Source organism: Passer domesticus, chromosome 4 (assembly GCF_036417665.1).
Source record: "Passer domesticus isolate bPasDom1 chromosome 4, bPasDom1.hap1, whole genome shotgun sequence".
Lineage (NCBI taxonomy): Eukaryota > Metazoa > Chordata > Aves > Passeriformes > Passeridae > Passer > Passer domesticus.
Window position 1 is genome coordinate 32,648,910 of NC_087477.1, and position 14,355 is coordinate 32,663,264.

Here is a 14,355-nt window from a genome sequence, read left to right on the forward strand (position 1 = left end):
AAATCATGTCTCTCTCAAGCATTTTCCTTTGTTAAAACATTCAGGGTTGCTTTACTATTACCTTGCTAAACCTAAGGCTGCCACCAGTTCTTTATTGCTATTGTTTACTCGAGGACAGACCCAAACACTTTTCGCTGCCTAAAGTTGGAATACGGAGGTGAAAATATTAATGCTACTTTACAAATGATTGTTTGGATTTCATCTGCTATAATGTGCTCAGTTCTAACAGATCTGGTCAGTTATGACCAGATCTATTAGAATCAGAATAGAATGAGAGCACAGAAAAGCTGATTTGTGTAAGAAGAGAGTGGAAGGGTTGGCTTGGTTGGCCTATGAAACAAAGACTAAAAGAGGATGTGCTTTCTGTTTATAAACACTTACAGAGTGTGAATAAATGCATCATTGTCAAGAGCCAAAGGACAAGGTTGACACAAGAACAAATGAGTTCAATTTGTGCATGAATAAACTGAAGTCAAAAGTTGTTAAAATGTTTCTAATTACCAGAGGCACCAGAGTCTGGAAAAACACCACCTTGAAGAAAGAATTAGAAAAACCTCCAGACTCTTTTAAAGACCAATTTATGGGAAAAGGTCCAACAGGTTTGCCCAGCATAGCACAAAAGAGGATTGGGGGACCTACAAGGTTTTATTCAAAGGTTGTATTCTTTTTGATGAAGACTTTTTCCTGGGAGAGGGCTTGTCCTTGGCCTGTGTATTCATCTTGTTCGTAATGTTTCAAGCCCAATGCAATCCACCATGAGCAGGAGTGTCGAGCATAACCATGTTTCAATCTCAAGCAGTTAGATCAGGTCCTGTAATCACAGCTCAGTTCCAGGAGCTCATTTATATTCAACATTTTCATAGGGATAATGATTGATAATAGCATTAGAGCTTCACTTGAACCCTTACATTTTCCATTGGGTTGGTGGGTCTGTGTGAAATGACACTCTCTTTGGAACAGGTGGGCCATCAAGTTGCCAGTTCCTGGCATTAGTGAGAGCTAATGCACAGATGGAGAGAACCCTGCTTTCTCCAAGATCTTGGATTTTTTTTTTCGTCTGTGAAAGCTAAAAATTAATTTCTCCTTGTCCTGTCAGGTTTTATTTGTCATTTTCTGCAAAGCCTAATAACATAAGGGAGATACATAGGAGCAAGTGATGATGCAGTTCAAAATCTGCTTTTCCTTGTCTTGAAGGTTCATCCAGCCATGCCTTTACCTCACCTTCTCTTCAGAAAGTGCTGAGATGTTTGGGAGGGGCATAAATGTTCTCTGGCATGGGCAGTGGCAGCCTAGAAGCCTTAAGCTACCCTTTCCTCCTCTGCTGACTTTTGGATAAGGAAGAAACACTCTCCTCTTTGAGTGTCAGGATTTTCTCTGATGAAGTCCTGGCATGCCCTGGAAAACAGTGCATGTCCACTTTATTATAAATACTGGAACCATCTTCTTGGCCCAAAGTTAAGATGTTTTCATAAGAATAGGAATTTTTGCCTTTGTTTGGCGCTTAATTGTACTGCTGGTACAATTGCTCTGTGGTAAATAGTAAGTCTCTTCCTGGGCTGCTTATCTTAAAATAATGGGTCAAATATTTCATGTCCAATATGTAGTCTTGATTCCCACTGGAGTCTTGCTTTATGTGTCAAGTTGATCCTCTTCAGTTCTTTTTTCCTAATTAATCTGTAAAGAGTTGTTAATTTAGAACCATTTTTTTCCCTTGTTTGCCTACTTAGATGAAATGTACATCTAATTTTATCCTTGTTCCATTTGTGATAGGACAGTCTCCCTTTAATTCCAAGTTCAGACCAGCAAAAGAAAGGCTTGGAACTATAAATTGGCTTTTTTACATTAAAAAAGAAAAAAAAAAAGAAAACAAATAAACAAAAAAAACCCCCCACACACAAAAACAGGAAAAACAACCTCATATAACCTAGCCTAAATTTATTCAGGTGCCAACTCAGTTCAACTTGGCCAACTTTCTACTTTTTTGACATTTCGACACTTGTATAACATTTCATCTGCCGCCCTTATATCATTAGACTGTATCCTCCTTTGAAGTGCAAATGAAAATTGTTTCCTCTCATACAATAGTTGCTTTATATAGTTTTCTTAAGTCAGATCCAAAATTCAAGAATGAGAGATGATATTGGAGAGTCATTATATAAAAGGCTTGTCACTCAGTCAATGCCAAGTATTTAAAAAATGACAAAGAAATACACAGCAAATGACTAATGTTGAATTTGGGGTTGCATGGCATTGTTTTGTTGTCAATCTAAAATCTGGATTTATGGTATAATCAGCATTTAAAATAATAGCTGTCACTAATCTGTAGATGTATATACCTTTTTGGCCACCACACAAAAATGGCTTTGGTGTTTCAATTCTGTTATTATTTCCCAGGTGATGTATAAAGACATGAGGTAGTGACCTAGCAGTTAAAATGAGAACATTCTTATTAAAATGCACCAAAAAGTGCTGAATACAGAAAACATAAATAAACTTTTGTGGCAGGAATGATAAATGCTTGAGGATTTGAAAGTCAAAATTTCTTTTAAAGTACTCTTTGGCAATATAATGTGGCCATGCAGGTGTCTGTTTTTACATTATATGAGTGAGTCTAATAATCTTGGTGTTACAGTTTGGGCATGCTGTATAGTGAAACCAGGCAAACTTTTTAAAAACCTCTGAGAAATATATAATTTAAAAATCAAGATGAAAAGTTTCTTGAGCTCTCCTTTATGGTTATTTTGAAAGTATTATAATTTTTTTTTTTTTTTTTTCTGAAACAGCATTATATATTTTTTTTTTACCTCACAGCTAGTGAAATGATACAGGCTAAATGAAAGGACAGGATCTTAAGCTGAGATAAGCCATTATCTTTGGTGCATAAAGAATTAATTGACCAGAAATGCAAGATATTACACCGAACACAGCTGATGCTATGTTATTTCTCTTTGCAGAAAAAACCCTGTATTTCATAAAGAACATTAATAACAGATTAGTTCAAAAACTATGATAATCTTTGAAGGCAAATAAAATACTTTTACTGTAGTCAAGAGAGTAGAAGTTATAATTTACATCTCACATATATTTCTTTCAAAATTTAAGGGAAATAAACAAATACTAGTATGTCCAAAGTAGTTCCTTCAAAATAATGAAAGAATATTATACTGGAACAGCAAAAAAAGCCGAAATAACTGGGATGGTTGTCATAACATTTAAAGAGCTGCTTTTTCAAAAAGCTTGGCTTTGTTTCCACAAAAAAAGATTCCATAATTTGAGATCAAGTCTATCCTGGTGTCTCCTGAATTCTTCAATATAGTTGTAGATCAGGAAGCTAAGGCAGAAGATGATGGCGTTTTATTACAGGTATTAACAATGCAGATGTGCTGTATCCTTTGAAAAATGACCAAGCTATAAATACACAAATGAGAATCAAAAATATTCAATAAACCGTGGCTTTATGCAAAGGAATATTAAATCCATGCTGCCAATAGGAGCCTCTTGATCCACCTCCCTTCCTGGGGGCATATCCACAGTTTTAAATGTCTAGAAAGTTTGGGGCATCAGGCTCTGTAATTAAGGCAGATCATGGACGGACAGTTCAGCATGATGAGAAAGAGATCCTGGTTAAAAAGATTGTACAAATTTTAGATTATTTCTACAATTTTACAGGAATATACCGACACAGAATTATCTTGAAAGCTACCAGCTATTTTAATCACCAGGAAGAAAACATGTTTAACTGAAATTCAAGTTCTTATGTGAAGGTTGGAGTCAGTTGCTGTTGCTTAGGAGCCCATGTTCCTCTAATTCAACTTCCCCGAGGGACTCATAATTCAACAGTGTAAAACACTATGTGCCCAACCTGCAGGAGTTTATGCTATGTAAAAAATGCTTTTCTTGTTTCCCTAACCTGTCTTAAAGCTAATACTTCAAGCTTAATATTGGTGGATTTACTTAGTTACTTTTTTCTTTTAAGTATTTGTCTGTAGAGCTGAGTGTTCAGCTGTAAGCCTTAATAGCTACCCCATGGAATAAAAATTTGGTTTTAAATTAGATCTTGCTCCAAACAAGCACATTTACACCTAGAATGCTCTTATGCATTTTCTTTGCCCTTTTGGTAAATGATTTCTAACTAGCACATTATTTATAGGTTCTTGATATTCTGAATCAAGGAAATGAGCACTTAAGGCCTGAAACATTGTCTCTACCTTCACTGCTCCTAAGCAGTGCTGCACTCAGAAATGCATCATGCTATGGCTTCCTGCTGATTTGTACATTATGTGTCAAGGATGCTGTGAAACGCTTTTGAATAGAAGATCAGAAGAGGTAAAAGGAGAGGCAGAGAAACCCCAAATGAAACAGCTATTAAAATACAAATATTTGGTGAGGGTTGAGCACAGTGCACTTTGAATTTTTGCAGTTAAGGGTGGTATTTGAATACCATAATTTATTTTAATGAGCCTGCACATATTGCTTTTGAGGCTGCTGTGGAGTTGGACAATAGCTGTGTGTCAGTCAGAGGCTCTTGGTCCACTCAGTTTATTTTTGGTTTATAATTTGGTGGTCACATTTCTGAATTCTGACTCTCGTGTGTATCCTCTCCCTTGCCTTATCTTCCAGGAAATAAATGACGTGGATGTGCAGGAGCTGGTGAGAAGGTCAATTGGAAGGTTAACAATTATCCGACAGACATTTCCAGTCCCCCAAAACATAAGCCAGCGCTGTTTCCGTGGCAACCACAGAATATCTTCATCACTGTGTGATCCGAAGGACCCTTTCTCCCAAAGCATGGAGGTAACTCATACACCAGTCTATCCCCACCTGGGAACTGTCTTTCTAGATAACTTCTAAGTTTTTCCCCAGGGGCTTGCTGTAACTTATTTCTTATGTCCTCTCCGACATGTGGTTTAATGGTTCATGGCATGACAAGGAAATATCTGGAGTTGGGGAGGGAGTGAATGTGTCTGGTGGGGAACAGCAATTGCCTGCTCCACAGCAGTAGAGATAAACATCCAAAAAAGCAACCTGATCTCCAGGTAGTAGGGTAGACATTTTGTTGCCCTGCTAAATTTAATTTTTGTCATCTCACCCAAAAGAATTTCCTCCCTGTAGTCAACGTCTCCTGAGCTGCTGTGCTTCTCTGAGCCTCAAATATGTTGTCAATAAGAAAGTCTTCCTGGGAGCACCCAATCATCGCTTTCAATGCCTTGGTGTATACATCTAAATCTATGCTGAAGTTCCAAGGAGGCCTTATTTTCAGTGTTAATTGCAAACTACAATAAAATTATAATAGGTTCCTACCACAGGAGTACAGCAACAGGATTCCTGTCCTCCTGACTTCACATAGTTTTTCCAAGAACAAGTCCTCTGTGTCTCCCATTAGGTTTCATCATGACAAAGCTTAGGCAAATCAGGTGTGTGAAATTGGCTTACTATATTGATGTTACTTTTGTGTTTGTTTGTTTTTTTTCTATGAACATTTCTGCAGTTGTAGAAAGATGGCTAGATATTATTATTTTTAGCAGTGGAGGGAAGGCCTTATGTGTCCCAGCAGCTAAAAGAAGCCACTTCATGATTCTGAAAGAGAAGAAAGAGAAAACAATGGGAGGAAAATAAGGAGGTCTTGAAGAGTGTCTGTTTAAAATGAAAATATCTAAGGGACAAAGTGTGGATAGTCTTGTCCTGTTTCAGATTAGTTGTAAGAGCCTTTGTGTCACTAATTTTAGTTCAGAAAACAGCCAGCCAGCAGTTATTGATGACATGAAAAACTGGCTGTAGCAGAGAACGGTGATCCTATTCAAGTTCTCAAAGCAAGCAGGGCTGTCCCGTTGATGCACAGGATATATCTACAGACCGTTTCAGAAGGGTAAAAATCCTTTAGGCTGTGCCATTGTGTGATGGCAGCATGGTCCTGGGGGAACTTTGGCAGTCTAGGGACAGTGTGTTCAAGCTGAGAGTGTGGTCACATGCAGGAGTCAGAGTGCAAAGAGCAGCTCTCATGAACAAAGTTCCTGACTACAGCAAGGCAGAAAACAAGTCATGTGTCAGTGGGATGCTTTACATTTTGATTTGTCTTTCTCTTCAACTTCACTTTTATTTTCACTTCAGCAGTGGTGTGAATCCAGGAAAGATAAATTCTAGAATTCAGTTAGTTTTGACCAATTGGCAAATTCAATTTAATTTGTTAGATTGGATCTTATACCTTAACCTGTGCATCATGATCTACCTATAGCTTGGAGAGTTACAATGTTCCTCCTGGAAGCTTTCCTAGTATTTTGGTTCAAAGGAATGATGGAAGCTGGACTGGTTTAATTGTTCTGTGCAGCTGAGTTGCTTTTTGCATGCTTTCCCTGAGATGGCTGTACTTCATTATTACAGCTGAGTGAGACAACATTATAAACTGAAAAGAAGGAAAACTCTGACACAATTTCCCCTGTGCCTTCTTATGATGCACAGTCCTTTGAGTAGCTGTGGGGTTTGTTTGCTGCTTCTTTGTTCTATCCAACAATATTATAAATTAGTTTCTAATCCAGTGGGGAGTTGGAACAGTTTATAAATTGAAATTACTAAAGCTTTTTTTTTTAATGACATCGAAGTGTGACTAATCAGAAACATTCTCTGGAAATTATAAGGGGGAATTTCTTGATTTTTTTTTTTCTGAATTACTTCCCCTAAAGTCTGTGTGAATAATTAATTTTTTTCAGCATCTTTGTTAAAACACTGAAAAATATTCTGGTGAAGATGTCTCACTGTATCTTTGGAACTGGCCTAATTGAAACAAATTCTAAAAATCTGTATCATTTTGAAGGCAGAAATTTAAAAACTGGATTCACAGAAGAATTTAGTACTGTAACCCTTTTGTTTAAAAACTATGTGCGATATTATAGGTACATATAAAATAAACACTGATAATCCAGATTAATCATTCATCCTTAATCTGATGCTAAGTACCTTTCTTCCACACTCTGGATAAAATAATCACATCTGAATTTTAAATGGCATTAAAAAAGGTTATGCAGTTAAATACTTCTTGGTAATGCAAGTGTCCAGCCCTTAGCCTAACAGATTTAGAATAAATAAGGGATTAGTAATGGACACCAGGCAGTGCATTAAATGCCCCAGTAAATTTATGTGGGAAATTAATAAAGGTGTAAAGTGACTTTAAATTACAACCCCCTTCTGTTCATCAGGACAGATATTAACGAAGCATACTTCTGGTAGTGACAGGGAAGGGTGATTTTGAGAAACAGGAATTAATTGTATGGTCTTTATCATTGCATTATCAGTGATTGATTGCAGTAAATGTTAAGCTCAACTATTAGTGAAGGGCTAACAATGCTTAATAACTGCTGAACTCTGTCCTCCTGAGCCCTGTTAATACTTGACGAAGGCCCAGCTAGATTACTCTTAGATTAGTGAGTGCATCCTTCCTCATGAACTGTGACAATTGTCTTCTATTCCCATGGTAGTAGGCTACAGAAGTTACCTTGAAAGCAATGTCATTTTGTTGGGAAATGATGACTTGGCATCCACAGCCCTTCATGTACCAATTTAGTCTCATTAGTGACCTTACTCCCTCTGCTCTCTAGAGGTGGTGTGGGTTGTTTTTTTTTTCCCCCTTTGGCAAAGAGTTGTATAGAAAGAAGCCTGCCTCACAGCCCAGTGATAATTCCTCCCTCTCTGCTCCAACAAATGTCCCTTTAGTGCTGTCTTCATTGGGGAAGCACAGTTTTAGTTGAAATTAATTCTTTGTAGGTTTACAATATGCAGGCAAATCATCCCAGCTGTTTTTAAAACGTGTGATTAACCTGGGCCCAGATCCTCAATCCCTGCTTTTAATCCTGCCATGCACAATGATGCCTGGCCTGTGCATCTGAAGAAAGTAGATTTTGTTCCTGGGTGACTACCAAAATAGCAATGTTCACAGCCACAAGAGGAGCTCAACTAAGAATAAAGAAGCACCTTCTTTCGAAGAGACACAGTGAAGGATCATTTAAAGAAAAAGGGCACTAAGGATCAGAGGCACTAAGGTTCTGTGCATCTGTGCTACCAACAGAGCTGTTTGTGGATGACACGAGCAAAGCCAGCATAAAGATGGTATTAAAAAAGGAAATAAAAACATTAAATATGTTATGTGGAGAGGACTAATTAGGCAGGAAGAGAGGTTTTGGGGTTTTTTAAACTTTTTTCCCCTTTTTTAAGGTGATGTGTGAATTTGCCAATCAGTATCTCAGATCTTCAGCATTATTGTGCTTCCTTGCAATATACCCCCTGCCAATAGCTGCAGGGCTATACTATCCAGTCTTTGGATATATTTAAAAAGCAGGATAGGGCTACTAAATTTCCATACTTTCCATTTGTAAGCTTCTTTCTTCTTTTCAAACTTTAGGCACACCACCTATAGGTTTGTGAAAAGCCCTTACAGAGAGCAGCCAACATATTCCACAAATCTGAGGAAATGTCTTTTGGTTTGTCTGTGACTGATGGAGAAAAAAATCCCAGCAATCTTGCCTCAAATTGCCACTGGCTAATTTGTTGTCAGGCACTAGAAATGTTCTACAGAGCCCTTTATCATGCACCTGAGGAAACTCTGTTTCCCTCAATAACTTTAGATGACCAGTAGGTTATCTAAAAATAATATTCCCAAAAGTCCTTTTCATTACTGAACATAATTTTTCTTCCTGAGAAACTCTGTTCAGGAGAGCTGAGGTTTCTTTTTATGATACTGTCAGTAACTTAAATATTCCTGCCATCTGAGGACAGAAAAGACTGATGTAAAACTATATTGTAAATTACTTGTTTCAGAAGTGTCCGTGAGTCCTGAGCTTCTGTTCTTTTACTTTTAATTGTATCTTTCACATCTGACTTTGCACTGTGTGCATTTAAAAGCACATACATACATAGTACATAGAACTAAAACATGGTCAAGTGGAAGGGGCACACAAGTGATTGCTCTTCTTGAATTCCACTGTTCTGCTATTGATCCCAAACTTGAACTTCCTCACACTGTATACAGCTGTGCTCACAGTGAAACGTACACACATGTACTCTCTAAGAGTTTTGTCCTGCAAGGAGTTAGCAGCCAATGTCAAACACTCTGACAGAAAATACTATACATTGCAGAATCAACATGTAATTGCACACTGACAAGAATTTCATTGAATCTTATTTCATGCCAGAAAGTGTCAACCAGAATTGACTGGCACAAATCAGGAGCAAAATAACACAATAAAATCTCTTCTAAATTTTTGGAGTTTCTGCTTTTCAAAAGAACAGAACAGCCTTGAAGAGAATTTGATGGTGTCCAAATATTTGATGACTGAAAAATTGAGTCTCACAAGGAACTGGTTAAAAATAAAAGGAAGTCTGTTTATGGTCATAAGTAGAGCTATAAATCTGGCAAGTGGAGCTGTGCCAGTGGTTGGGCTGCCTGTACTTCTCGTGTGTGTGTAGTTTATTTAGTGTTTATCACTTTTAGCATTACTGTCCCCAGCTGCAGATTTTACCAAAGCCCAAATGTGTGACATTTTGCCTCTTGTAGATTCTTCTTAAAACAAAATAAAGTATTTAATTACCAGAGGATTATGGGTGAGGCAAAACAAATGAAAAATTCTGGCTGATAGGAGGAGACTACAAATAATTATGCTAACGCTTCCCTTTTGATCTCTTTACAGATTTCAAACCTGTATATATATGACACTGTCCTCCTGCTGGCAAATGCCTTTCATAAGAAGCTGGAGGACAGGAAGTGGCACAGCATGGCCAGCCTCACCTGCATCAGGAAGAACTCAAAACCCTGGCAAGGAGGGCGATCAATGCTGGAAACCATCAAGAAGGTACTTTTCCCCTGTATTTCCTCATCTCTGATTTTTAAAATACTCACTTTAGGCAGTATTTCCTCCTGAGGCAGTATTTACTGTTTAGCATGTTTAGCAAAACTACCAAACCAGTTGGATACTCAAGGAAGAAAAAGTGTCAAAGGTGAACAGGTGTTGAAGAAATTTCACAGGTTAGGAAATAAAGAAAATAAATTACTATTTTGTTTGTAAAAGAAATGTGCAAAAATTGTAGAATTGCACTTGGGTAATGTTCTTCAGAATTTGCCATTGCACTGCCTTTGACGTTAATAAAGTGAAATCATAGAAATGGGAGTAAGGAAACCCCTAAATTATCTAGGCTATATTGTGCCGCTGCAAAACCGTTCCTGTGACTGTAGGTACACAGTTTGTAGTCATTGGGAGTAGTAGGGCTGTCATCCCCAGTGGGTGCAGCTGTGAGCAGCAGGTGAGCAGCACTGACAGCAGTGAGCCATGGAGTGCCCAGGGGCACTGACCCATCACCAAAGGGAGCAGAGGGCACACAGGGGCAGGGCATGGACATGAGGGTTGTGAAGGGTTGCACTGAAGAGCAATGAAGGGCAGATGCTTGAAGCACTCTGAAATGGTATGGTGTTCCTCTGTGTATTGTGGCTTTTTCAACTGCAGTGTAATGGTGACCCTGACATAATTTGCAGTTGGACTGTAGGACGAGGTACAGCCAGAGACAGAGCCCAGCGTAGCATTGAGAGCAGCAAGGAGACACTGCCTAGTCCAGACCAGACTGATTTTGACACCTAGGGTACAAGTAAGCTGCTAGGAGCATAATGGGAAATAAGTGTTTTATCTACATAGAAAGCCTTGTTGAAAAGAATAGGCATTAAGACTACTAACTACACCCTTTGTAGTGTTTTACTATGGGCAAAGTCACAAGATTTTGAGACAGATGCAAGTACTGCTTTTAGTGTTAGATCATAGAAAGGAGTTGAAGAAAGTCCAGGATGTAGTATCAAAAGGGGACATGACAGCTGTAGATTTGGCTACCACCTAGAGATTGCTCTATGAGACTTGAAAAGAATAGAAAACAGAGCAGGACAAGAGAGACTTACAGTGACCAATTAACACAAGAAAAACTATAAAAATAATAAGATAAGTTATTAAAGCAACAGTGGGAGCTGGGGAAAGAGTAGCTCTGTGGTTCAGTATAGTGTGTTTGGTAGTGAAATATGTATATTGTGTTTGCAAATTCCAACTATTAGTCTTTGATTAGACATAAGTGTAAAAGTTTATATTTCATAAGTGTAAGTGCACTCAACAAATACTAGAGTTCAGTGGGTGCCTACTCATTGCATTCAGCCTATGTTAGATAAACCCTCAAAGCAACAATGCAATTATACAGCTGGTATTCTTATATGTTACCTTATAAAGTTGTACAACTATATGTAATATAAGTTTAAGGAGTGAGTCAAGACACATTCCAGAGTTAGTAGAGCCTACACAAGAGATACCACATGTGCTATTTCTTCTAGGGCCCTATAGAGAGATGGTAAATATAGCATTTATTTAAAAGGATAAAAAGAGGAATTGTGGGCGCACAGTTTGGGGTAATTGGGAATGGGGATTAAACCTCATTCCCAATGGGCTACAGCTGTGAGCAGCAGGTGAGCAGCACTGACAGCAATGAGCCATGGAGTGCCCAGGGGCACTGACCCATCACCAAAGGCAGCAGAGGGCACACAGGTGCAGTGCATGTAAGATGAAGACTATAAAAGGTTGCACTGAAGGGCAATAAACGGCAGAGCTTGAAGCCTTGTGAAGTGGTATGGTGTTACTCTGGGGGCTAATGCTTGAGGCCTTCTGAAATTGTATGATATTACTCTGTCTCTTGTGGCCGTCACAACTGCAAAGTGTAAGTCTCAATACATCTTTATCCAATGTTGCTGCTTCCCCGTGATTTTTATTTCCTACCTTAATCCTTGTCATGCCCAAGATGCTTTTCCTGTTTTTCAGTCTTTAAAGATAATTTCTCTTAGTTGTTTCCTTTCTTCATGATGTGTACAGCCTCCACATACTTACAGACAAATATTGCAGCCTTCCAATATTTAGTGAATATAAGCAGGTTGAGAGTTTGCCCTTCCCTGTAAGTTTTTTTTTTGCCTCATTTTCTTTTTATTATTGATGTCTTTCTTAAAACTGCCTCCTCGTTTGTCTGCATACACTTCCTGATAATGCATACTTACATTTAAAGTGCTGGCGTTGTAAACACAGGGGAAAAAAGGACAGTAAAAAAAAAATTAAATTGTGTTTTATTTATGGCTTTCACTACGGGACATAAAAATAATTTAAAATATAATGTTGTCTTGAGAAGTAGCTATTCTGCATTAGATATTTAGCTTTACCAGAAATTATGATGATGCAGGCAAAATGAACACTGAACGCTTTGAACACTGCTTATATTTTCCCCAGTCCCAGGTTAATCTGTGTTACCTCTAAAATGGTGGTTCAAGGATTTCTTGGGTATCTCTTTCCACTTTCCATTCTAACAGTTTGAACTCATGAGACTGCAAGAATAATCCAGGACACATTTCTTATTCAGGGGCAGGATAGATCTTTAAGGGACTCCAAACTGAATTGCTCTTAACCTGTCTGAGCAATTTCCAATTCACATTTGGCAATTCTGTGTATTTTGACCTATGATTCAGACAAGCTGGTTCTCTTCTTGCCTTGGATTTTGTAAATACTGTTGCACACTTTTGCATTTAAATGGCCAGGAGAATTATGAAAGTATTCAAGAAGGCAGGAGCAAGTGGAAATTCCAGAGTTGTTGTTAGCTTGCTGAAAAATTAATCAAATGCCAAAGAAATTCCTGATCTGTGCAGTTAACCATACTTCAATCCTGTCACTTTTGCGTTTCTCTGCTATTTCAATTAGATGACTTTGATACAAAACTATTTTATTGGTGTAAATTGAATAATCCAAATACTCCTTACACTGTATTGTGCTGACAGAGATGAATTTCTAGAAGTAATGTGCTAAAATTGAAAGTCAAAATTTAATCCAAATGAAATACAGAAATGTTACTCTGTGTGGATGTCAGTAGCATTTCAATGCATAGGCAGAGGAAAGCTGAAGATTGCAGTTGAGAGGTGGAATTGCACAAAAACAGGAATTCTGCTTTAGTTTTGTGGCCTACTTTCTCTTTTCTTTCACTAAAGCATTCATATAGAAGGACCATAGGATCACAGCTCTGTACTTTTGAAATTACAAATTTGGCACTGATGAATGCCTGATGAGGTATCAGAGAAACAATAAAATCCAAAAGTAATGAAGGGAAAAATGCCCCCACTTAATCTCTCTTCCTAAGAATTCTTCTCTTTCCCGTCTTGCCTTATTCTTTAAATATCTTTTCTATTTCCTGGAGAATCTTCTAAAATCAACTGAAATCTTTTTTTTTCTCAAAAGTATACTTGTTTCCCTTAATTTTGAAAGAAAACAGATGAAAGTTACCATGTGGTGTTTAAATAGTTCCCAAATTACAAGTTCCTCATTTTCATTTTGAAATCACCACTGTTGCCAGTGGTAGTGTGTAATGGAATATCATAGTAAGATATTGATGTAATTCAGGGTGAAAGATTTGGAGATTTCTTAAATACTTAAATACTTTTCTTAAATACTCCTGAAAAAAGAACTTCCATCCTCTGCAGCATCTTAATTCACCCTTCTTGGTGACCTGTATGGCAGAGCTGAAATCATCACCTGGTTTCTGGTTGTCCCTCTTCTCAGTGTAGCTTTACTAGGAGTCAAATTATACACAAGTACTCAAGGATTTGAAGGGAAAAAGAGTTGAGAATTTTTCTGGAAAGATCCAGGAACATCTGGCAGTGTTTTAGCTGCAGAGGGAAACCTTTCTTTAATTTCTGGAGGGGTAAGTAAGAGAAGAGGTGGAAATCTTTATTAAGTGACTCGCTGAAGAAGGTAACAGAAAGGGATGCTGATGTTTAACCTGCAGCAGCATTTGTTAAATTTGTTACCCCAGTGGTAAATGAACTGGTTTCTTTTTAGTTAATGAGCTAGTAAAGGACAGTAGGCGATGAGAGCAAATTAGCATTTCCAACATTGCTTAAAATTGTAAAAAAGCTGTCTAAATCATTCCTTGTCATTTGTTACTTTTCACCACTGAGCATTTGACTCATGCATCGCTATTTCTACAAACAGCTACAAAAGCGGTTTTTTCTTTGTGAATTCAGCTGATTGGACAAAGCCTAAAGAAAACATTTTAAACCCACCACAATTATTTAAATCTAATATGTGTTCCTGCCCATTCTGGAACTGAATAAACAGTTAAATTCATCAGGAAAAACAATCCTTCTAATGAATTTGGCCAGCTCCAGCAATTAGTTTAAATTCACTTTTGTAATAGGAACTATCCCTAAACACATCCTCACTTATTTGTTTCTCAGTAAAGCTATTTCACAGTTGGAGGAATAAGTATCACTAGAAAATAATTCTGCTTTGGGAAAAATTAATCTCCCTGAGTAGC

The 14,355-nt window shown here is 37.7% G+C and overlaps 1 protein-coding gene across 12 annotated transcripts in view; it reads left to right on the forward strand.

Annotated features, from left to right (window-relative positions):
• Positions 1-14,355, forward strand: part of GRID2 (glutamate ionotropic receptor delta type subunit 2) — an 809,145-nt gene that overhangs the window by 595,827 nt on the left and 198,963 nt on the right. For all 12 annotated transcript variants that reach the window (XM_064416952.1, XM_064416954.1, XM_064416953.1 and 9 more), the window contains 2 exons: positions 4,621-4,794; positions 9,675-9,836. In XM_064416952.1, the coding sequence (XP_064273022.1) occupies positions 4,621-4,794; positions 9,675-9,836 (336 nt within the window). The remainder of the gene's footprint in view (positions 1-4,620; positions 4,795-9,674; positions 9,837-14,355) is intronic.